General features: G+C 42.7%; 1 protein-coding gene across 4 annotated transcripts in view; it reads right to left on the reverse strand.

The window, feature by feature from the left end:
• Positions 1 to 26,535, reverse strand: part of si:zfos-2326c3.2 (mitogen-activated protein kinase kinase kinase kinase 4) — a 349,204-nt gene that overhangs the window by 159,545 nt on the left and 163,124 nt on the right. For all 4 annotated transcript variants that reach the window (XM_063061134.1, XM_063061135.1, XM_063061138.1 and 1 more), the window contains exons 9-11: positions 25,332 to 25,410; positions 7,291 to 7,466; positions 403 to 475 (exon numbers count right to left, since the gene is read on the reverse strand). In XM_063061134.1, coding sequence (XP_062917204.1) covers positions 403 to 475; positions 7,291 to 7,466; positions 25,332 to 25,410 — 328 coding nt within the window. The remainder of the gene's footprint in view (positions 1 to 402; positions 476 to 7,290; positions 7,467 to 25,331; positions 25,411 to 26,535) is intronic.

The following is a 26,535-nucleotide window of genomic DNA, read 5'->3' on the forward strand; positions in this document are numbered from 1 at the left end:
TAATCATTTTTGTGATAACCATTACTGATGCTAGCTTTTTATCTTTAGGTTTATTTAATTACCTAGATTTATATTCCTAAACTGGCAAGGTGGGATTTGAACTTATGTCCCCAGATCAAGACAAGGTTTCAGAATATGAGTCCGAACCTAACCACAATGTTTGCTGTATCTCTTTCCATATTGAACCATTTCCTGTGTAATGTATTTCCTTTAAACGATTCTGAAGCATTAAATGATTTCATATGGAATTAATGTGAATATAATACACTTGAATTTTAGGAGCTTTCTTAATTTGTGCACTTATACCAGATCAAATTGCTTGGAAATAGATTTAATGATAATAGTCAGAATGGAATTGGATACAATTTTGAACAATACACAGTAAGTGAATAAACTACCTACCTTGGCTCTCCTTCATCTTCATTCATTCCGTCATCCTCTTCTTCACTTCCACTGTATTCATATTCTGTTTCATCTGAGATCACAGTAAAGATTAGAGTCATAGAGCACTCCAACACAGAACAGGCCCTTCAGTCCATCTAGTCTGTACCTAACTGTTATTCTGTCTAGTCCCACCAACCTGCACCTAGACCATCCGTGTACTTATCCAAACTTCTCTTAAATGTTGTAATCAAACCTGTATCCATTAGCAGCTTGTTCCACAATCTCACCACCCACAGAGTGAAGAGGATTCCCCCCCCCCCAGGTATCACCCTTCACCCTTTCACTTTCCACCCTCAACCTGTGACCTCTAGTTTGAGGTTCACCCAAGCCAAGTGGAAAATGTTCCCCTTAAATATTTCACCTTTCACCCTTAACCTATGACCTCTAGTTCTAATCTCATTCAACCTACCCTATTTATACCCCTCAAGATAGTGTATACCTCTATCAAATCTCCCCTCATTCTCCTACGATCCAGGGAATAAAGTCTGAACCTGTTCAACCTTTCCCTATAACCAGCAAACTGCTTGTAAATTTTCCCTGTACTCTTTCAATCCTATTGATATATTTCCTGATGGGTATGTCATGAAGCCTTTGTACTAGCGAGGGGTGCCAGGTAGCAGCAGGTCTCGATGCACCTGAACATCATTTATTTGACTTTATTAGAGTTGTTTAATGTCTGCTTTTTTCATTAAGCTGGCTCTGTGTTTTTCATGACGCTCATCATGTGAATACGGTTTCCCTATGCTTCTCGTTCTTAACTGATTAGTTTTTGATTTCAACTCGCATGGGATTCCTGTGTTTTATGTTCTATTTAAGGTTATTCTGGACCAGTGTTCCTCACTAAGTCCTGAATTTGAGTTCAGTGCGAACTATTGTTTTGCATGCTCAAATCCTGAGTAAGTGAGTTCTAAGTTTTGATTATTCCTTGCATTATTCTCTGAATAAATCTTCATTATTAATTTCTACTATTGATTCTGCACCTGGCTCCACTTGCCTGAGGATTGTTGCTGGGAAGGTGACCAGGATAGCACACAATACTCCAAATTTGGTTTCACCAGTTATACAACTTCAACAAGTGTCCCAACTCTTGCATTCAATAAACTTTGCTTTATGAAGACCAGTGTGCCCAAAGCTCTTATAATGGTCAGTATTAGGATACGGTAAATGTTCTTTTGGGCTAATCATTGCTTTAATTAAGTTTGGGTTGTATCAGTTATGTTGACTCTCTTCCATCAACATCGGCAGTCCTGTTCTTTGGTAAAGGTGACACATGTAAACTATAACTGAATACCAAAATAGGCAAAGTAATTTTGCAAAATAGGTAAAATAAAATTGAACTCTTACAGCATTCCCAAACCATCCTAAACCCCTTCAAAAGCCAATTTAACTATATTCTAAAGTGCTTGAATATAGGTAATTGCACAAAATAAGTCCCCCAACAGTAGGATGCTGGCAACCAGGTAAAGTCTTTTGGTAATATTGAATGCAAGTCAAGATTGCTCTGCCATTCCATCATGGCTGATTTATTTTCCCTCTCAACTCCACTCTTCTGCCTTCTTTCCTTAACCTTTAACAGCCTTACAAATCAAGAATCTATCAACCTCTAATTTAAATATATCCAATGACTTGACTTCCACAGGCATCTGTGGTGGAGAATTTCACAGATTCACCACTCTCTGACTAAAGAAATTGCTCCTTATCTCTGTTCTAAAGGGATGTCCTTCTATTCTGAGGCTGTGCTCTGTGGGTGGGTAGGGGGAAGATAGGAATTATCACCCGGTTGCTCTTCTTAACAGTGTCTTGTGAACCTTTATATCCACTTTGAACAGCAGATGGAGTCTCAGTGTAACATCTCATTTAAACAGCACATTTAACACCTATGATGTGGCACTTGGGTTGCTACGGAGTTGGAGGTAGGGACAAGATTAAAGATTAATTTTGTTTGTCACGGGTATATCGAAACATCGAAAACACAGTGAAATGTGTTGTCTTTCATCAATGACCAATGCATTCTGGTGATGTGCTGGGGGCATTCTGCAGTGTTGCTACACAACTGGGCCAATGCAGCATGGCCACAATTTACTAACCCGTACGCCCTTAGAATGTGGGTAGAAACCGCAGCGCTCGGAGGAAACCCACGTGGTCAAGGGGAGAACAAGCTCCTTACAGACAGAGGTGGGAATCGAGCCCAGATCACTGGCAACGTAAAGTGTTGTGCCAGCTGCCACGCTACCGTGTGGCCCTAGGAATCTCTGCAATTATCACCCTATTCTTCCGAATAGTGTCTTGTGGACCTTTAGGCCCATTTCAAAGAGCAGATAGAGCCTCAGGGTAACATCTCCATTAAACGGCAGTACTGCACTCCCTCAGTGTGGTACTAGATCTTTGTGCTTGGCTTGCTACAGAGTAGGTTTAAATCATAATCTGTTGATCCAAAGGCAAGAGAGCTAATCAATAACCAAACAGTGACACTGTAAAAGAACAACAGTGTGCAAATTAAATTCACCGAGGATTATTGCAGTGTTATTCAAAGGACAATAACAAAATCTTAAAACAGACTTATAAGTGCTGCTGGCACAGTGGAAGATGGCAATAGAAGAGGTATGGGGATTCGACAGTGCTGGCACTTACTCAGTGCAGAACAGCAATAAGCAATAGAACAGCTGAAGAGTCTAAAGATTAGATTTGTTTGCATTCTGTTCCCTTCCGAGCAATCTGTCTGCTTTTATCAATGCAGCACTGGGGGGCCATTCAATCCTGATGCATTGCAAAGAAGAAGCAAGCAGCTCAATTCCATACCAGAAGAAGGAAATACTAGCAAAACCATAGTCATACAGCATAGAAGCTGGCCCATTGGCCCATCTAGTTCATTCCAAACTTTTATTCTGCCTAGCTCCTTCGATGAATACCCGGATGAAACCCCTCTGTACATGTTCCATCTATGTACTTATCCAACATTCTCTTAAATGTTGCAATCCACAATTTCCTCCCATTCCACACTTGCACCACACCACAAAGTGTTCTTCCTCAAATTTCCTTTAAATAGTACATCTTTCGCTCTTAACCTATGACCACTAATTTTTGTTTCACCCGACCTCAGTGGAAAAAGCCTGCTTGAACTTACCCTATCTATACCAGTCATAATTTTGTATACCTCAATCAACCTTCCCTCATTCTCCTATACTCCAGTTAATAGAGCCCTGATGTATTCAATCTTTCTCTATAACTAACAACATTCTAACTTCCAAACTTGTGCAATTGAGCCTTGATAAATCATCTGTCACGTGTGTTCAGGGCAGTTAAACAGGGGACAAAATATCTATGAAGGTTCTTAGTCATCTGGGTCATTGTAGATCAAGCAATAGTAAATCAGGGCCTTTTAGACTGGGCAGTACTTATCAAAGAAAATGGACATTTAGATATTGAGGTTCACAGGAAACCAACTCACACAGATCAGTAACTTTCATCACCCAATAGAACATAAATTGGGGGTTCATCGCACCAAGAATGTGACCAACAACATTACAGCTAAAGACAAGGGGTGCAAGTATTTGAGAGAAACCTTGAAAGCTTGCAGCTACCCTGACAGGTCCTTCATTCAGACAGCAATGAAAACCAGCAGCGACCTCAGCCCAGCAGACAGAGGTAAGGAGCAAAGCAGAAAAGCATCGTCATCCCACATGTAGCTGGAGTTTCAAAGAAACTCAGAAGGATTTTCATCAGACACCAAACACTGTGTTTTTTAAACCTACAAACACACTCAGACAGAAACTTGTCCACCCCAAGGATCCTCCACCCAAACCTAAACAAAGCAATATTGTATAGGCTAACCAATGCAATGAGAACTGCACAGATCTGTATATCAGCGAGACAAAGCAGCCCCTTCACAAACGGATGGCCCAGCATAGGAGGTCTCACACCTCAGGTCAAGAATTGGCTGTATATCTACACCTAAAGGACAAGGGAAACTCCTTTGATGATAACAACATGCACACCTTGGACCGGGAGGACAGGTGGTTTGAAAGAGGGGTAAAGAAGCCATCTTTGTCAAACTGGAAAACCCATCCCTGAACAGAGGGACACCTATCAGATACTTACGATGCAGTTCTAACATCTCTACCCCAACGTCTCCACAACAGTTCCCACCTCCATTCATGCAAAGATAAAACTAATGACTCTCTCATTGCCTCTAATGACCCTTAAGTAATTGCTATACCTTTAAACAACTCACAGAGTTTATAAGCCAGAAAACTACCCACCATGGATCAGAATTGAAGCAGCCTCTTGGATGAGTGGTGAAATGTCTTCTAGACAACACAGCAAGTCCAGTTGCCTTGACTTACTATTGCTTGATAAACAGGGGGTAAAGTAAATCTAGAGCACTACAAGAGGACAGCAAGGTACCTACAGTGTCATAGACATAGAAGGAAGATTTTCAGTTTATTTAACCGATGCTCTTCCAAACACAATCCTGCTAGTGCAATTAATTGGTCTCTGCTTGCCTATCAACCCCACTGTGACTCCCCTCCCACCCACCTATAATTGAAGAAGTTTACAGGAGTCAACCTATCAACCTGCACTTGAAATAGAAACTCAAACTAAAGGCAAATTAGGGCTTCATGTCAACACCTTTTCTTCTTTCCGGGGTTTTGCAATTGTCATTGTATTCTTTGCAACACACACACAAAATGTTGGAGGAACTCAGCAGGTCAGGCAGCGCCGATGGAAATAAACAAAAAGGTGACATTTCGGGCTGAGGGCCAGGTGCGTGAGAAGGATGGACAAGAGAGGAAGAAATCTGATAGGAGAGGAGAGTGGACTGTACGAGAAAGGGAAGAAGGAGGTAGGCAGTGAGAAGAGGAAAGAGGCACAAGAAGAGAATAGAAGAGGAGGGAAAATTGTATTCATTGTTGTAATCTTATTGCTCTGTACAATGTTTACCCTGTGAGCTTCATTTCATCCCAATGTACAGTATGTGACAATCAACTAAACTAATGCAAATTAATTAGCGGCACATGGAAGGGTAATTTAAGACAGGCTACAGACCATAAGATCATATAACATAGGAGTAGAATTAGGCCATTTGGCCCATCACGTCTGCTCTGCCATTCCATAATGGCTGATGTAGTATCCCTCTCAACCCCATTCTCCTGACTTCTCCCTGTAACCTTTAATGATCTTACTAATTAAGAACTTATCAATGCCTGCTTTAAATGTACCCAATGACTTGGCTTCCATAGCCGTCTGTGGCAATAAATTGCACAGATTCACCACCCTCTGCTATAGAAATTCATCCCCCTCTTTGCGACATCCTTCTATTCTGTGTGGGAAGGGGGGGACAGGGAAATAAGACAGATAACTTGGGAAGAATAAGTTTCATGATATTTCAGGTATCTTTCCCCCCATTCTTCATTGTGTAATGAATGGAAACCAAAAGCTCCACCTTCTAGCATAGATCCCAATCACCCAGCTCCAGTTGTCAGAGTGAAATCAATTCCTAATATTCTAAACTTCGGAATGCTTTCTTTTTATCCCTCCACCTCATTCTTCAGTTTTAAAATCCTGCTTCAAATCCAGCTCTTTGGCAAAGCTAGTAATCACTCTCCAGGGATGTCGGTACGTGGTTGTGTCTTGACTGTGAGTTGATTTGCAATGCCTTGCACCTTCCTCTATGTTCAGTCAGGATGGCAAATCAATATAAATGATTGTTAACATGATTCTTCTAAATCCAAAGAAACTGTAAAAGCTCCAATCATTCATTCAACAAAGACATTTTAAATAGCGTGACTATTTATCTTGACGTTAGATAGCCTGCAGCTTTGCAATTTGCTGTTAGAAGCAAAATGATGAAAGCTGATGGATTGGTCCACCAATGAATTTAGTTGGTGATGCCAAGTGTTCCACCTGCAGAGTTTCTCCAGCATTTTGTGTGTGTTGCTCTGGACCTCCAACATCTGCAAAATCTCTTGTGTTTGTAATCAATAGGGTTAGGTTTGCAGATAGACTCAGATAACGAGGTTGGCCACATTGAGCTTGTAGTTGTGTTGTCTATCTGAAAATGACAATACAGTCGAGATTTCTCTTTAATTAAACTCCCATTATCGCAGATAGAAATGCTTTTGGAATCAACTGGAAGCTTTTGGGCACAGACATTAAAAAAGAAGAAAAAGGCCTTGACATGAGTATCAATCAATTCAACTGATGTGGGATTATTACAAAGAACAGTTACGTTCAACAAGGTACAAGAAGTGGGGTGCTGGAGAAACTCAGCAAGTCAGGCAGTATGTATGGAGAGAAATTGACTGTCAATGTTTGGGTTGAGAATATTCAACAGAAATGAATCTTGTCTTCATGCTGTTAATTCCTCTCCACTGATGCTGCCTGACCCATTGTGTTTCTCCTGCTGCTGGATTTTTACTCTGGATGTTTTCATCTGCAGTGCCTTATTTCTCGATTTTTATTAAGGTATCTGGTCTACAAGTTGTACAATGTGATTCTAAAATAGATTCAGGTCCATAAACTTGCTCTTCACACTTTATGTCAGCCTGTCAATCTTCAGACCATGTCACTCAGGGACTTGTGCTAATATTATTTTCTGAGTGTCTATACTGGATCATAACTATATGAGTAGCGTGTGACTATGCATACTGTGTTTTGCAACCAGATCCTACAGGAACAGTGTTTCATTTAGTTGTATATATGTGGATGGTTGAATGTCAATAAACTTCAATGGAAGACCTTTACTTCGAACTGATTTTGTTTGCTTTTCATTTACAGCATACGCAAGGGGCTGGACAATGCAAGGCAAGAATTGCAATGGGTAATCTAAGAACAAAAGTGTGTTACCTTTCTCATTCCTCTTCTTCCTGGTCCTGTCTATGTGGTCTTTCAGCATTATGCGGACTTGGCGTTCATTCTGTTGGTCGCGGATGAACGAATGTTTCAATAGGGTTTCAGTGGAGGGTCGATGCAAGTAGTTCTTAGCCAGGCAGGTTTCTACAAAGTTCATAAATCTTTTGGACCTGCAGTAAAGTACAGAAGCAAGGTTCTGTGAGTATCACCGGATTATATCAAATATACTGTTACATACAAATTTGAATTGCATTATAGAGACTGTGAAATTTCAGAGTTGGTTGAAAGGTTGGCAGAATCTCATGGGCTGAACATTCTCTGTTGTGCTGTACTGGTCTACACTTATTGGCCACTTGATTAGGTACCTTCTGTGGCCACCTCCTGTACCTAATGAAGTGGCACTGAATGTACATCTGAGGTCTTCTGCTTCCACAGCACATCCACTTCAAATTTCAACTCAGCAATGCTCTTCTGCACACCACTGTTGCAATGCGTAGTTACTGTTGCCTTCCTTTTTTTAATTTTATTTTTTATTGAAATTCATCATCAAACATTTTCATAAGATGTATTTCAGATACTGTACATATACATCATATAATCATGTTTGTCACAAATCTCCACATAATACTTATCTGAGTTATACACTTATAGAAAGGAGAGGAAAGAAAGAACAATCGAAAGAAGAAAACTATGTACAAAGTAGGGAGTGATCTTTTTTACAACATATTCATTAAACCATTTTTCCCAGTAGGAATCAAATTGTTCCAGCTTATGATTAACAGATGCTGTTATCTTCTCCTTTCTGTAAATGTCCATTAACTCTTTCCTGTTGGCTTGAACCATTCTGGCCATTTTCCTTTGACCTCTCTCATCAACAAGGTTTTTTTCACCCACAGAACTGCTGCTCACCCGATATTTTTTGTTTTTGCACTATTCTCTGTAAACTCTGGAGTTCGTGTGGCTGCTCTCTTCGTATGCTGATGGAAAGATGTTTTTGATATTCTGAGAGTTATGTGATTATTGAACTGTACTTTATATTGGTCTCCTTCAGTTTGTCGGTGTTTTCTTTCTTGTGGCTGATTGGCAGGTGGGTGATCTGTTAATTTTTTGTGTGTGAAACGCGGGTTGGGGCTTTTGATCTTATTGTCACTGTTCTTTTCTCTGAGTGAGGGGGTCGGAGATTGTTATTATTGCTGTTTTTTTCAGCGGGGAGGGGTTGGGAAATTGATGCTATTGTTGCTTGACTTTTCTGCGGGGGTAGGGTAAGGGATTTTAAGGTATGCAAGTTTTGTTTCTTTTTCTTTCTTGTGCTGGGGTGGGGGTTGATGTCTTCTCTGTATTTCATGGCTACCTGGAGAAGACGAATATCAGAGTTGTATTGTACATACGAGGGGTGATTGATAAGTCCGTGGCCTAAGGTAGAAGCAGTGAATTTTAGAAAACCTTGCACATTTATTTTTCAATATAGCCCCCTCCTACATTTACACACTTCGTCCAGCGGTCGTGGAGCATACGGATCTTGGACCTCCAGAAAGTGTCCACAGATGGGTGATTGATAAGTTCGTGGCCTAAGGTAGGCGGAGATGAGTTATACAACTCTCAATACGTGCACATGCAGGTCAACTCTTTCAGTGATTATGCAGAAATTTTGAAGTTAATAACTCATCTCCTTCTTATCAATCACCCCTCGTACATACTTTGACCACAAAATGAACCTTAGAACGTGAAAATCCCAGGAGATCAGCAGTTTCTGGCACTATCATTCCATGGTTAAAGTCATTTAGATCACATTTCTTCCCCATTCTGCACAACTGAATCTCTTGACCATGTCTATATGCTCTTTTGCATTGAGTTGCTCCCACATGATTGGCTGATTAGATATTTGCATTAACAAGTGTACACCCCACTGTTTGTATGTTCTATGTCTACATTCACTCCCATCAAGATAATCCCTAATTGAATTAATGCAGTACTCATTAATTAGTAGAGCCACTGCTTTACAATGCTGAAAGACCCAAGTTCAGTCCTGATCCTGGGTGCTGTCTGTGTGAAGTTTGCATATCCTCCCTGTGACCAAATCACCTGGTCATTAGGAACAATTCACACTGGCCATTTAACCTACTAATGTACAAGTCATTGGGATGTGGTAGGGAGCCCATTTGTTCATAGGGAGAACATGCAAACTCCACACATTCAGCAGGTCTGAATTCTCCCTTGAAATCTTTCCTCTTCCTTCCCTCTATCTCCCTAACTTAAGGTGCTCTTTAAAGTCTGACTCTTTTCCCAAGCATCTAGTTGCCTGTTTTAATACCTTCTGATCTGACTCAGTGCCAGATTTTATTTGGTAATGTTCCTGTGAAGTCCTGTATTGTTTACTCAGTTCGATGTGCTATTTAAATGCAAATTGTTACTTGGAAGAGCAATCAATGTGGGGAGACAAACTACTCCAGAAACACGCTTTCTCGTTTTTTTCTCCAACAATGTTGTTGTTATCAATGTGGTGCAGCCATATATTAGACACCAAACAAATAACGAGCCGGATTGCTCTGACAACATATTCAGGACTTCTGCTGGGTGTTGTGTAGAAGTAGAGAACACACTGGAATTCTTATGCAGGAACACTGTGCATTTCACACTGAGCTGAGGAGTAGTTGCAAAAGGTAAAGAGCTAGAATTGGAATTGGTTTATTATTGTCATACCTACATGATATATATAGCTAAGACTTTTGCATAGTACTGTATTTGTCAAAATAGAACGGAGAGTGAGCTTATAAATCTGGTGGGAGAAAATGATGTAGGGAACGGTGAGGGTGGAGTGCTGCGTGAGGGGTGTGGGACAGGTGGCAAAAGAGTGCCAGGACGGGGGTGGGGTGCGGGGTGTTGTTGTGTGGGTGCAGACACACCCAGCCCAGAGACACTGGGTAACGTCATTTGATTCCAAACGTGGTTTGTTAATCATTACAGAATGTCTCTCTGGTACTTTCCTCTCCCTCCCCCTTTTCCCAACTATGATTCCCCTCTCCCTGCCCCCTTCCCACTCTCAGTCCACAATAGACCCATATCTGAATCAGGTTTATCATCGCTCACATATGTCATGAAATTTTTTTTTGCAGCAGCAGTTCAGTGCAATACATAAAATAATTACTACAGTACAGGACAAAATCCTAAGGCATGCTAGATACAGCATATATACGCGCTTACGACTTTTGCACAGTACCGAATATTCACCACCATTTACGTGAAGGGTTTGCCCATTTAAAATAGTTCTCCTCTCACCTATACCATGCAGTTTTTAGTTCCCTTTATCTGGGAAAAAGATCAGATGCATTCACCCGATTTATAACTTTCATGATCTTATACACCTCTATAAGGTCAGCCCTCGTACTCTGACCTTCCGCGGAGTAAAGTCTAAGCCTGCTCAGCCTCTCCCAATAACTCAGGACCTTAAATCCTGCCAGCATGCTTGTAAAGACTGCCTGTGGGCAGCACAGTGGTGTAGCAGCTAAGGCTGATCTATACCTCTGCGTACGGGCTACGCCGTAGGCCTGATTTATACTTTTGCATAGCCCTACGCCATAGCGAGCATGTGTAGTTGTGTCTGCATTGCTCTGCAATTCACCGCCAAAATGCTAGTTGGCAGTGGGGTTTCTATGCCACTGTGTTGAGTTTCTTCATGAGAGACATGGACGAGGAAATGCATTTCAAATATTTTTGGATGTTGGCAGGTAGATTTGACGATTTGGTTCATTGTCTCCAACCATTTATTTCGCATCAGTGTACAGACATCGTGGCGAAAAGCAACCGGAAATGCGTAGGCGGAAATGCGATGCTACCAGGCGGACCAATCACAGTTGTTGTGGTCTGCGTCGCCGCAACGCATGAGTTACATTTTTGGGGAGGTGCGCGTCACCCTACGGCGTAGGGTACGCGATACCTACGGCGTACATTTGACGCAGAAGTATAAATTGGGCTTTAGTCTAATCACGTTATAGTGCCAGCAAACACCAATCAGGGTTCGAATCTGCCACTCTTGTGAGGAGTTTGCATATTCTTTCTCTAACGGTGTGAGTTCCCCCCTCCCCTGCTCCTGGGTACTCCAGTGAGTTGTGGGCATGCTATGTTGATGCTAGAAGAGTGGCGACACTTGCACACGTCCCTCAGCATAATCCTTAAACTATGTTGGTCGTTGAAAAGAAAAGATGCATTTCACTGTAAGTTTCAAAGTACATGTGCCAAATAATGTTAATATTAAATCTTAAATCTTCTTGAGGGCAATCTACATATAATACAGTGCAAAATTACACTGGACTTGATCTGTATTTTTTGGTCCAGTGCGATCTGCCCAGTATTACTATCCAACCCGTTATGAGGGGTATGCACAAAGTCATCATATTACATAGAATGAGGACTTTAGGTCCATTAAGTATATGACCAATCTCATCAATCCCATTGTCTCGTGCTGCCCACGTTAACAGAAGTTTCAGGGCACTATTCTAATGGTGCTGTCACTATATACAAGTAACCATGACTGGTATTTTTGCATAAAAAAACAAACCTATCTCTATCAGACACACTCTGCCATTCTAATGGAGAATTTGACTTTAAAAATGTCATTTTAAAATGGTGATTTGTTATGATATCTATCAGGATTAAGGTGATAAAAATCTCATGACACGATCCTGCAGATTTCATTATTATGTTGAGTTATCAGACAAGTGTTGCTATAGAAAAGTTTAATCTAGCTGCAAATGCAAGTCTAAGCCTCATATGAAGCATATGATTCACTTCATGTTTGTTACTGAAGTTACAAAGAAATACTGTACTGAAAAGAACAACACTACATAATTAATACAATAAATCTCCACATCATCATTAATTCTAAATTTAGATTAGGGCTTGCTCTAAAGTTTACTATGCATACAGCTACAGTAATTTTTAAAAATCATTATGAAAGATATACATGCAAAAGTATTTCCTTGAGGCAAACTATCTCTCTTAAATCACCATACTCTAATTACATTTTCAAAAGAGGAAGCATGGTTGGCTTGTGACTGAACATCTTTACAGAAGCTGGTAGTTTCAGTAGGGGTGGAATTCATTCACAGCCATAAAAGGAAATGTGAGTTAACCAAACAGAAATCTGCAATACCCATTAGCTAAAATGTACATTAATGTAGCACCCTTTAAGGAGTCCTATCGCCTTTCAGCAGTTTACAACCAGTTCTGTTATTTGTAATCACTGTGTAATGCAGGAAATCAAACTGAACACAGCAATCTCCCAAAAACTGAGACATGGCAAATCATACACCTGTATGCTAATGCAAATATGCATCCACGTGGAGTGTGGTCACAGAAAGCTGCATCCATCATTAGGGACTCCCACACAGGCCATGCTCTCCTCTCGCCGTTGCCATCAGGAACGAGGTTATTACCCCTCAACCATCAGCCTCTTAAAAACAGAGGGGATAACTTCACTTGCCCCATCACAGAACTGTTCCCACAACTTATGGGCTCACTTTCAAGGACTCTTCATCTCATGTTCTTGATATTTATTGTTTATTTATTTGTGTATTATTATTCCTATTATTATGTTTTCTTTCTTTTTGTGTTTGCACAGTTGGTTGTATTTTGCACACTGGTTGTTCACACAATTGGTGCAGTCTTTCATTGATTCTATTATGGTTACTGGATTTATTGAATATGCCCACAAGAAAATGAATCTCAGGAATGTATATGGTGGCATAAAGGTACATTGATAAAAATATACTTTCTGTAATACTTTATTCTGCCTTGTTACTGTTCTCCCTGGTACTATCTCAGTGCACTGATGTAATGTGATGATCTGTATGGATAGTATTCAGCACAAGCTTTTCATCGTAACTCAGGACATGTGACAAGGATAAATCAATTCTACCAATTTTTATTTTACCAGTGTTTACCTCTAACAGTGGGTCATCTCCACAGTACTGTACAGGTAATCGATCTAGATTTGAGTCTGTCGAGTGGCATTTGAAACAACCTTCTGAACCCGAAACATTATGTACTAGTATGGCAACAAACTAATTTAACAAGTAACTCCAGCATCTGCAAATTTCCCTGTGTTTGCGTAATTTAACAAGTGTGGTGTACATCAGTCAGAGCAATGAGTATAGAAGCTGGTATATTACTATGCAGTCGCACAAGATGTTGTTGAGGCCACACTTAGGGTGTGTTCACACTTAGGCTACGTCCCCAGTAGACCGGATAAATCCGTAACCAAAGCTTCTTCTCTTCGTTTTGACTCTCCATTCACATTGAAACAGCGATTTTCTCCACCGAAAACGGAGCTTTTCAGAAACGCTCTCCAGGGTGAATAAATCTGAAAACGCCTAATATCCGGTGTAGTGTGAACGGGTAACCGGCTATTTTTAAAACCGCTGTCATGACGTGCCGGAACAAATGGTGGTGGCAGCCCGGCATTTCATTGTTTTCTTGAACGCAACCTCCAACACCACAACAATATCCGACAACAGATGTGTAACAGCCTAATGTAACATTGTATGGAAATACAAGATAACACTGATGTAGACATGTTTTATACATTTAACAAGGTGCTTTTATTAATGTATTCCTTGTGTCAACATTCAATAGGTGCAATTGTCACTTTTGCCCAGTAACTCGTTTTATTGCGCATGTTAAATACAGCAAAATAATACACAAAGACATGGCAAAAGTAAAGGCAAACAAATGAGGTAACAGCAAATTTCACGTTTGCCCAGTAAAAAACCTTATTGCATTTAGCTGTAGCTGTTGTCCCTTTCATCAGAGAAGAAACTATGGCTGTAGGAAATGTTTCTGGACAAACGCTCACCAAGTCTTTCGTTTGGCAATTTCCTTTTAAGTTTTTCTAGTCTGCAACTGGACAAAGTATACTGTTTCCTCTTCGCTTGTTTTCTGTGTGTCCTGCACATGCTCAGTAGGAGGAGATTCGCCCAAATATCCGTTTTAATGTGGACAGAGGTATTTTCCAAAACGCCTGGTGTGGATGCCTGATGTTTTTTTGCAAAACCGGTGTTTTCAAAATTTTCCAGTCTAGTATGGACGTAGCCTTAGAGTATGTTGCTGTTTTTGGTCACCCTGCTATAGTAGAGATACATCTCTACCAAAGGAGGTGTAAGGTACTCCTTCTCTCTGCTGGACTGCAGGTCACCCTTGGGCAAAATGTAGCACATACTTAGCCCCCACGCTGCCCCCACCAGATCAGGGTCACGTGAAGCAAATTGGATGGTTATTACAAGCAGCAGGTGTATATTACAAGTCTTGGTTATGCAACCACTGACACCAGGCAGACAGTCTCTGAAGAGTATTGGTAATGGCTAGGAAGCCTTGCCTTCTAAAAACACTGCCCAAAAGAAGACAATGGCATAAAAAAATTTACCAAGAACAATCATAGTCATGGAAAGACCATGTTCCCACGAATGGAAGTGTCTGGAGTTTTTCTCCAGTCCTGCCAAAGAATCTCAGCCCAAAACATTGACTGTACTTTTTTTCATAGATGTTGCCTGGCTTGCTGAGTTCCTCCAGCATTTTGTGTGTGTTTCTCGGAAAGACCATAATCGCCCATGTCATACGACACAGCACATAATGATGATGTTGATGATGCTATAGCCAAAATGTTATTAAGCTGGAAGAAATGCAGAGAAGATGTACAAGGATAATGCCAGGTCTTGAGGGACCAGGTTATAGGATGATGTTGGGCAGACTAGTTCTTAATTCCTTGGAGCACAGGAGACAGAAGTCTAATCTTAGAAGGATGTATCGAATCATGAGGGATATCAATAGGGTGACTGCCTTCAGAATTTTTCACAGGATTGGGGAATTAAAAAACGAGAGGGCACAATTTAAGTTGAGCAGGGAGAGATTTAATAGGAACCTGAGAGGCAATAATTTCAAAAAATGTATGATTCATACATAAAACAAAGGATGGGGTTGAGGCAGGTACGATAACAACAGGTATTGTACAACAGACAGATACATGGATAGTAGGGGTATGGAGGGCTATAGTCTGGGTGCAGGTCGATGGGAGTAGGCAGCTTAAATGGTTTGGCATGGATTGAATGGGCCAAAGGGCTCGTTTCTGAGCTGTAATTTTCTATGATAACATTCAAAATTCATTTGAACAGATACAAGGTTTAGAGTGATATGGGTCAAACATGAGAAAAGAAGACTAGCTTAGCTCGGCACACAAGAGACTACAGACCTTCCTCTCTTTATTCCATGCTTCAGCTTTTTTTCCTATCAAATGTCGCTTCCGCCCATCAGCGCCCAGCTTTTGGCAACACTCCCACGCTCTACACCCATTGGCCCATCACCCCATCACCTATCACTTGCCAGTTCTTCCACCATACCTTCCCTCAACCTCTTCATAATGGTGATCTCCCCTCTGTCTTTCTGTCCAAAGGGAACGTCTTGACCTGAAACGTTGACTGTCCATTTCCTTCTACAGATGTTGTCTGACCCACTAAGTTCCTCCAGAACTTTGTAGGCATCTTGGTCAGTGTGATCGAGAGGGCAGAAAGGCCTGTTTACACGCGGTATAGATGAGGATTTGTAAGGCATTAGCCAGACTGCACTTGGAGTATTTTGAGCAGCTTTCAGCCCCTTATCTCAAAAAGGATGTGCTGGCATTGCCGAGGGTCCAGTAGGGGTTCACAGGAATGATTCGGGAATGAAGGGGTTAATGTATGAGGAATTTTTGATGGCTCTGCATCTATACTTGTTGAACAGAAGAATGAGGGGGAATCTCATTGGTCTACTAAGTATTGAAAGACCTAGATAGAGTTGAGATGCAGAGGATGTTTCCAAAAGTGGGGGAGTCTAGGACCGGAGGGGAGAGCCTCAGAATGCAAAGATATCCTTTAGAACAAAGATGAGAATAAATTTCTTTAGCTGGGGCGGGGTAGTGCATTTGTGGAATTAATTGTCTCAAATAGCCGTGGATGTCAAGTTATTGAGCATATTTAAAGCAGAGATTGATAGGTTCTTGATTAGTAAGGGCAACAAAGGTTACTGGGAGAAGACAGAGGAATGAATTTGAGGGGATAATAACTCAGCCATGGTAGAATGTTGAGGCACTCTTTAGGTCGAATGGCCTAATTCTGCTTCTATGTCTTCCGGCCTTATAACTCTATCATGCCTCTATTGACGGTGTACACTGTTATGCTCATTTAACCAAACCAGCACTTCAAAGAGATTAAATTGATGTTTCTTGCCTTAAGTGGTGCATCAGCTGGAAGAAATAAATGTTTTCAATGTGTTTGGAGATCATTGTTGGTTCTTGGTCGGGTTGTGACATTGCACATCAGAGATAAGCAATAGTTTATTCCTCATGTCCCAGTTCAAGTGCACCTCTTAATCACAAAGAGTTTTGCACCTCAAACAACATCCATTATTGTCTTCTTACTGAGAATGAATTTCGACTTGTCAACAGATGTGGCACCAGACTGTGAAATGTCAAATGGTGTGCAGAAATTAAAGGTGAGCACTGAGCAGTGACTAATCTTGCTGCATTTTTATTGTGGCACTGACGCATGGCTTACAATTGAGGAAGCTGAGATAGTCTCTGCCTTCCATAGCAGCCTGAACAAATAGCGCATCCCTGAACAAATTCTCCCCTTCAGATCCAGTGGCAGTGACCTTTTTTTAAGGTAAGTAATAGCTCAAAAGGACTATTAATTTAAGAAAACTCTCCCACAGCTGTTCTGGGAAAAATAAAGCATCGTAGTGCTAGGTTCGGATGATAGCAGCGTAAGAGACAAAAATGACTTCGAACTGCAGTTGTGTAACATCTACTTTACGTCCAGCTTCTGAAGCACAGAGAAATTGCTATACAAGTACCCCACCCATCCCAGACATTCTCTCTTCTCCCTTCTCCCATTGGGCAGAAGATACAAGTGTCTGAAAGCATGTACCGCCAGACTTAAGACAACTTCTATCCCACTGCTACCAGACCCTTGAACGGAACTCTTTAGAGACAGAATCAGCATCAGGTTTAACATCACTGACATACATTGTGAATTTTTTTGTTCTGCAGCAGCTGTATAGAGCAATATATTAAAACATCTATAAATTATGATAATAAATACTGTATATATTAAAAATTAGATTTAATAAGTAGTGCAAAAAGAGAACAAAATTAGGGAGGTGGTGTTCATGGACCATTCGGAAATCTGATGGCTGAGGGGAAGAAATTGTTCCTAAAATATTGAGATAAGATGTACAAGTAGATGGAACCTTAGCTGCACAATCAACCTCCTTATCATTTATCATTTACCAGCACTATACTTCCTCAGCGGCTTCGACACTTTATTCTGTCCTGTTATTGTGTCTACCTCAATGCACTGTGTAATGATTTGATCTGTATAAACAATATGCAAGACAAGCTTTCACTGTATTCTGGTACATGTGACATTAATAAACCAATTCCAATACAATTCCAAGGAATAAGAATATCTAATTATGCCAAGCAAGACTCCAGAGTATATGATGAACCTGATAATGTTATCTGGAGGCGGAAATATAACTCAGAGAGTAGACTATTCCCCCGGTGTTTTCTTGCAAAATGTTTCTACCTGGAGGATAGTTGGATTGGACCTCTGTTTAAGGTCTGCTCTAAGGGGTTTACTTTATCAGTTCAGATGTTTCCTTCATATCAATGACGTTCCAGGACCATACTAGGCGTGGTTTGCCTTCATTGGTTCGGGCATTGAGCATAAGAATCAAATAGTCATGTTGCAGCTGTATAAAACTTCAGTTAGGCTGCATTGAGAGTACTGTATATGGTGTTGGTGTCCCTATTACAGGCTATGGAGACTGTAGAGTGGGTGAAGAAGAGATTCACCAGGATGCTTCCTGGATTAGAGTTTAAGAGGACACTGGACGAACTTGGGTTGTTTTCTCTGGAACACCCAAAGCTGAGGGGAGACTTGACAGTAGTTTATAAAATTGAGAGGCATAACTGGGGTACATAGCAACACACATCAAAGTTGCTGGTGAACGCAGCAGGCCAGGCAGCATCTCTAGGAAGAGGTAGAGTCGACATTTCAGGCCGAGACCCTTCGTCAGGACTAACTGAAGGAAGGGTTAGTAAGAGATCTGAAAGTGGGTGGGGGAGGGGGAGATCCAAAATGATAGGAGAAGACAGGAGGGGGAGGGATGGAGCCAAGAGCTGGACAGGTGATTGGCAAAGGGGATATGAGAGGATCGTGGGACAGGACGCCCGGGGAGAAAGACGGGGGGGGGGCAAACCCAGAGGACGGACAAGGGGTATAGTCAGAGGGACAGAGGGAGAAAAAGGAGAGTGAGAGAAAGAATGTGTGTGTAAAAATAAATAACGGATGGGGTACGAGGGGGAGGTGGGGTATTAGCGGAAGTTAGAGAAGTCGATGTTCATGCCATCAGGTTGGAGGCTACCCAGATGGAATATAAAGTGTTGTTCCTCCAACCTGAGTGTGGCTTCATCTTTACAGTAGAGGAGGCCGTGGATAGACATGTCAGAATGGGAATGGAATGTGGTATTAAAATGTATGCCCACTGGGAGATCCTGCTTTCTCTGGTACATAGTCTTTTTTCCCATGGTAGAAATGTTAAGTACTGCAATACATACATTGAAGAGGGAGGGGGGAGGGAAATGATATCAAACTCTTGAATAGACTTCTCCTATGATGAAATGGAATCCTGGCCTCACAATCTATATTGTTATGATTTTACACTCTATCATTTACATGCACAACACTTTTTTGGTAGCTCTAAAATATATTTTCTACTTTCTTCTAGCTCAGATTTTCCCAACCTGGGGTCCATGGACCCCTTGCTTAATGGTATAGATCCATGGCATAAAAAAGATTGCGAATTCTTGTTCCAGCTCGTTGCATTGTGTAGAGATTTGATCTATTCTCCAGTAACCATGGATGCCTTGACTATTCAACAACCTATCAACCTCTGCCTTAAGTATGTTCAATGACTTGGCCTCTGCAGCTGCCTGTGGCAATGAATTCCACAGATTCACCACTCTCTAGCTAAAGAAATTCCTCTTCATCTCTCTTCTAAATGGATGTCCTTCTGTTCAGCAGTTGTGTTCTCAATTAACACCCTTTGATGAATGACTGGAAGTGGTAAGCACTCTGAATGTCATAGTAAATGAAAATTTTAAAAAAGCAACTACAGATATCGGAAAGCTAAAATAATGGACACGTGGTTAAATTATTTTTATGACTAAGTATATTGTGATAAAAAAATAAGTTAACCACGAGTTGACACCAGAAAAGCACATATGACAATGCTCAACAAATTTGGTAGAAACCTGCTTCCCAGTAATCTAGTGATGGTTGTACTTGGCAGCATGGCCTAGGGTAGCACAGTAGCTAAATGCTATTGCCTTACAAAACCAGTGACCTGGGTTCAATTCCTGCCACTGCCTGTAAAGAGTTTTGCATACTCTCCCCATGTCTGCATGGGTTTCCTCTGGGTGCTCCAATCCTCTCACAGTCCAAAGATGTACCAGTTTGTAGGCTAATTGATCATTGTAAATTGTCCTGCGATTAGGCTCAGGTTAAATTGGGGATTGCTGGGTGGTGCAGCTCGAATAGAGTTATAGAGTCATCGAGTTAAACAGCGTGGAGAAAGGCCCTTTGGCTCAACTGGCCCATGTCCCCCGTGAAGCCCCATCAGAATGAATCCTCTTTACCAGTGTTTGTTCATGAACAGTTATTACCCTGCAACCATTAGACTTCTGAACCAGTGGGGATAACTTCGCTCACCTCAACTTTGAACTGATTCCACAACCTATACCTCCTAGGACTCTACAGTTCATGTTCTAAGTATTATTTATTTTTTATTTGCTCACTTTGTCTTCTTTTGCACATTGGTTGGTTGTCATTCTTTGGTTATGTATAGTTTTTCATAAATTCTGTTTTTTTATTTTCCTGCAAATGCCTGCATGAAAATATATCTCAAGGTAGTATACAGTGACATATATGTACTTTGATAATAAATTTACTTTCACTTTGACATGACCTTTTAATCTTTCCAATTCATGCCCCTTTCCAACTGTCTATTAGAATTTATTATTATACAGGCCTCAACTACTTCCTCAGAAGGATATGGTAATTCAGCATGTCCCCAATGACTCTTACAAATATTTTATTGATGCACCCTAGAATGCATCCTATCCAGATGCACCTCAGCTTGGTATGGCAATTGCTCTGCCTAAGACCGCAAGAAATTGCAGAGTTGAGAATGGAGCCCAGTCCATCGTACAGGTGAAACTGCTCTCCACTGATTCGATCAACATTTTTTATTGCCTCGGGAAAGCAGCCAGCATAATCTGCTAGCCTGAGAATCCAGGAACATGGACTGGAGGACTGGAGGACTGGAGGTCTGGAGGCAGCCTGTCCTGGAGTTGGAGGTCTGCCTGAGTGTGTGAGGGGGTGGGTGGGTGGGTGGGATGATTTTGCTGTTTTTGTCTTTTTTTTGTTGCTGTGGCTGCTTTCATCATTCTGTGGAACATTGCCTGCACAGTATTTTGGTGCCAGAATGTGTGGAGCAAAACTTACAGACTGCCCCCAGCACATCCTTGGTGTACTAGTTGCTGTTGACACAAATGACATATTTCACCGCATGTTTTGATGCATACGTGATAAATAAATGACTCCTTCCACCCTGTCCTCATGCTTTTCCCTTCTACTCTTGGATGGAAGATACAAAATTCTGACAGCAAAAGCTACCAGGTTCAAGGACAGCTCGTGTCCCACTTTTATCGGGCTCTAGAACTATCATGCCATCAGCTAAAAGATGAACTCTTCACCTCCTTGTGGCCCTTGCACCTTATTTGTCTCCCTGTACTTTCTTTTCAGTGGCAGGGTGGAGATATGTCTCTGCCAAAGGAGGTGTAAGGCGCTCCTTCCCTCCACTAGCCAGCTGGTCACCCTTGGGCAAGGTGTAGCATCTGCTTAGCAGCTTCCGACCCACACCCCAGCCCCTCCGATTAGGGGCAAGTGTAGCCATGGGAGCAGGTGGTGGATGGTCATCTGAGAAGCCGGTGCATATCACAAGTCCTGGTTATGCGACCACTGACGCCAGGCAGACAACCTCAGAAGAATATATATAATGGCTGGGGTCACCCATCTTGTAAAGACACTGCCCAGAAGAAGGCAATGGCAAACCACTTCTGCGGAAAAATTTGCTAAGATCAATCATGGAAAGACCGTGATCGCCCACTTCGAATGACACGACACATGACGATGTCGACCCTTCCACACCTTCGGGACACTTTCTTCGCCGTCTGTAATGGTCCTACCCGCTATTTCATCCTCCGTCGGATCCACGCCTGCAATCGCCGTTTCTTTGACTTTGTCATGTTAGGCAAAGATCGCAAGATCTTACATCTACGGACTGCAGAGCCTGCCGGCCCCGACGCTAGCAGGCATGAACTTTCGGTTGCGGCCCCTGCTGTTGGTCTCGGCGGCTCCAACACCTCAGGACATATTCAAAACCCGGACTCCAGCAACGACCATGGAGACATTCAAAGCGATCGCGCAACCACCAACTGCGACTCCAGCCTTGAACTCCAGGCCGGGTCTTTATGTGCTGCTGTTGTGACTCCCGTCTCCCCTTCCCCCACCACCACTCCGCAGCCCCGTCTTCCTCAGATCCCACCGTCAACTCCTGGGCCCTCAGAGGCTACATCTTCCTCTCACCCCAACCCTCCCCTCTCCATTGACACCCCCAGCCTCCCCCCTCCCCCCTCTGATCCCAGCTCTCATCCGTGCCGGGTCTTTACCATCCTCTCCGACCTTCAACTGTCGGAGGCAGAACGCTCTGTCCTCAGTAAGGGCCTCACGTTTGTCCCCCTTCGCCCACACCTCAGCGAGTTCCGTGTTCGCCACGATGCGGAACTTTTCTTCCGCCGTCTCCGTCTCCGAGCCTACTTCTTCGGCGAGGACTCTTCCACCCCCACCGATGACCCCTTCTCCCGTCTTCATCCCTCCTCTTCTTCATGGACACCCCGCTCTGGTCTTCTGCCTGCTCTGGATCTCTTTATTGCCAACTGCCGACGGGACATCAACCGTCTCGACTTCACCGCACCTTGTCCCCATTCCAACCTCACTCCTTCGGAACGCTCTGCTCTCCACTCCCTCCGCACTAATCCTAACATTATTATTAAACCCGCTGATAAGGGGGGTGCTGTTGTAGTCTGGCGTACTGACCTCTACCTTGCCGAGGCACAGCGACAACTCGTGGATACCTCCTCTTATTTACCCCTCGATCGTGACCCCACTAAGGAGCACCAGGCCATTGTCTCCCACACTATCAACGACTTTATCCGCTCAGGGGATCTCCCATCCACTGCTACCAACCTTATAGTTCCCACACCCCGCACTTCCCGTTTCTACCTCCTACCCAAGATCCACAAACCTGCCTGTCCTGGCCGACCTATTGTCTCAGCTTGCTCCTGCCCCACCGAACTCGTTTCTGCATACCTCGACACTGTTTTATCACCCCTTGTTCAATCCCTTCCGACCTATGTTCGTGACACTTCTCACGCTCTTAAACTTTTCGATGATTTTAAGTTCCCTGGCCCCCACCGCTTTATTTTCACCATGGATGTCCAGTCCTTATATACTTCCATCCCCCATCAGGAAGGTCTCAAAGCTCTACGCTTCTTTTTGGATTCCAGACCTAATCAGTTCCCCTCTACCACCACTCTGCTCCGTCTAGCAGAATTAGTCCTTACTCTTAATAATTTCTCCTTTTGCTCCTCCCATTTCCTCCAAACTAAAGGTGTAGCTATGGGCACCCGTATGGGTCCTAGCTATGCCTGCCTTTTTGTTGGGTTTGTGGAACAATCTATGTTCCGTGCCTATTCTGGTATCTGTCCCCCACTTTTCCTTCGCTACATCGACGACTGCATTGGCGCTGCTTCCTGCACGCATGCAGAACTCGTTGACTTTATTAACTTTGCCTCCAACTTTCACCCTGCCCTCAAGTTTACCTGGTCCATTTCTGACACCTCCCTCCCCTTTCTAGATCTTTCTGTCTCTGTCTCTGGAGACAGCTTATCCACTGATGTCTACTATAAGCCTACTGACTCTCACAACTATCTGGACTATTCCTCTTCTCACCCTGTCTCTTGCAAAAACGCCATCCCCTTCTCGCAATTCCTCCGTCTCCGCCGCATCTGCTCTCAGGATGAGGCTTTTCATTCTAGGACGAGGGAGATGTCTTCATTTTTTAAAGAAAGGGGCTTCCCTTCCTCCACTATCAACTCTGCTCTTAAACGCATCTCCCCCATTTCACGTACATCTGCTCTCACTCCATCCTCCCACCACCCCACTAGGAATAGGGTTCCCCTGGTCCTCACCTACCACCCCACCAGCCTCCGGGTCCAACATATTATTCTCCGTAACTTCCGCCACCTCCAACGGGATCCCACCACTAAGCATATCTTTCCCTCCCCGCCTCTCTCTGCATTCCGCAGGGATCGCTCCCTACACAACTCCCTTGTCCATTCGTCCCCCCCATCCCTCCCCACTGATCTCCCTGCTGGCACTTATCCGTGTAAGCGGAACAAGTGCTACACATGCCCTTACACTTCCTCCCTTACCACCATTCAGGGCCCCAAACAGTCCTTCCAGGTGAGGCATCACTTCACCTGTGAGTCGACTGGGGTGATATACTGCGTCCGGTGCTCCCGATGTGGCCTTTTATATATTGGTGAGACCCGACGCAGACTGGGAGACCGCTTTGCTGAACATCTACGCTCTGTCCGCCAGAGAAAGCAGGATCTCCCAGTGGCCACACATTTTAATTCCACATCCCATTCCCATTCTGACATGTCTATCCACGGCCTCCTCTACTGTAAAGATGAAGCCACACTCAGGTTGGAGGAACAACACCTTATATTCCGTCTGGGTAGCCTCCAACCTGATGGCATGAACATTGACTTCTCTAACTTCCGCTAGGCCCCACCTCCCCCTCGTACCCCATCTGTTACTCTTTTTAATGCACACATTCTTTCTCTCGCTCTCCTTTTTCTCCCTCTGTCCCTCTGAATATACCTCTTGCCCATCCTCTGGGTCACCCCCCTCCGTCTTTCTTCCCGGACCTCCTGTCCCATGATCCTCTCGTATCCCCTTTTGCCTATCACCTGTCCAGCTCTCGGCTCCATCCCTCCCCCTCCTGTCTTCTCCTATCATTTTGCATCCCCCCCTCCCCCTCCAGCTTTCAAATCCCTTACTCACTCTTCCTTCAGTTAGTCCTGACAAAGGGTCTCGGCCTGAAACGTCGACTGTACCTCTTCCTATAGATGCTGCTTGGCCTGCTGCGTTCACCAGCAACTTTGATGTATGTTACATGACGATGTACTTTCTTTGTAACCGTAACACCATATTCTGTATTCAGATTTCTTTTTGCTGTCTCAATGTATTTATATACAGCACCATCTGCCAAACAGCAGATAAAACAAAAGCTTTTTTTCCCCACTGTATCTCAGTACGTTTACAAAGATCTTGCAGGGACTTGAGGACTTTGAGTTATAGGGAAAGGTTGAACAGGTTCGGACTTTATTCCCTGGAGCGTAGGAGAATGAGGGGAGATTTGATAGAGGTATATAATATTAGGAGGGGTATAGGTAGGATAAATCCAAGCAGACTTTTTCCACTGAGGTTGGGTGAGACTAGAACTAGAGACCATGGGTTAAAGGTGAAATGTTTGAGGGGGATCTTTTTCACTCACTCAGCACTGATAGTGTAGAATGATCTGCCAGTAGAAGAACTGGATGGGGTTTGGTTTCATCATTTAAGTTTGGATAATTACATGGATGGGAGGGGCATGGAGGGCTATGGGCCAGGTAGAGGTTGATGCGACCAGGCAGAGTAATAGTCGCTCATGGTCTAGGTGTGCTTGAAGGGCCTGTTTCTTGTGCTGTAGTATTCTCCGACTCTATACCTGACAATAATAGACAAATACCATATTCACTCTCCAATACATGATCTTACCATTTCCTTGACTTCAGTTTGGGGGGAGAGTTCCGTGGGATGAGGAAGAGTGCTCTCATGGGATGCATGTCACAGAGTGCTGGAAGACGAAAACGACGGAAGGGATGGATTTAATGAATGAAGCAAAAAACAAGCATAATTCATTACTTTTCTGGCTGACATATAATCCAATAATTACTACCCCTGTACACTGACATACAAATTGTTACCAGATTCCATCAGTGCCACTAAAAATAGATTTTATTACACATAAACAGGAACAAATTTCAAGGCATCAGGAACTAAGTACAGTGGATTTAACCAAACACCAATTATTGTCTTATACACCAGAGTGCAATGAAATTTCTTGCTCATGATAATCAGCAAAGAGCTGGTTATATCGACTACAGGAGGAAGAAGTCAGAGGTCCATGAGCCAGTCCTCATTAAGGGATCAGAGGCGGAGAGGCTCAATAACTTTAAATTCCTTGGTGTGATCATATCAGAGGATCTGTCCTGGGACCAGCACGTATGTGCCATCACAAAGGAGGCATGAAAATGCCTCTACTTTCTTAGAAGATTTCGTAGATTCAGCGTGTGATTTATCTGATGAAGGGTCTCAGCCTGTAACGTCAACGGTTTATTCCTTTCCATAGATGCTGCCTGACCTGCTGAGCTCCTCCAGCATTTGTATTGTTGTCACATCGTTTATTGTCAGTTATTACCCTAGAACCATCAAGCTCCTGAACTACTGTGGATAACTTCAATCACCATTACTCTGTTCTGATTCTATGACCTACACATTTACTTTCAAGAACTCTTTACAACTCATATTCTCAGCTTTCTTTTTCATTTGTAGTTTATCTTCTTTTATACACTGGTTGTTTGTCAGTCTTGAGTGATGTATAGTTTTTTCATAAATTCTACTGTATTTCTTTATTTTTCTGCAAACACTTGCAAATAAATGAATCTCAAGGTCATATGCAGTGATATATAGTGTATGTACCTTGATAATAAATTGACTTTGACTTGATGTGAAGCTCATATTATACACGGTAATAATAAAGACAACAATCTTCTTCAAGAAGGGGCCAATAAACAACGTGACCAGCAGCAACGTCCTGCAAACAGTTCGCAAGACTATTTCTTTTACTTTTTCTTCTTTTAAATATGATTCTACTACTAAGCTGTGTGTGATTGGAACCTGTGCTTTATCTTTTGATGGT

This window comes from Mobula hypostoma, chromosome 10, assembly GCF_963921235.1.
Source record: "Mobula hypostoma chromosome 10, sMobHyp1.1, whole genome shotgun sequence".
In the NCBI taxonomy this organism is placed as follows: Eukaryota; Metazoa; Chordata; class Chondrichthyes; order Myliobatiformes; family Myliobatidae; genus Mobula; species Mobula hypostoma.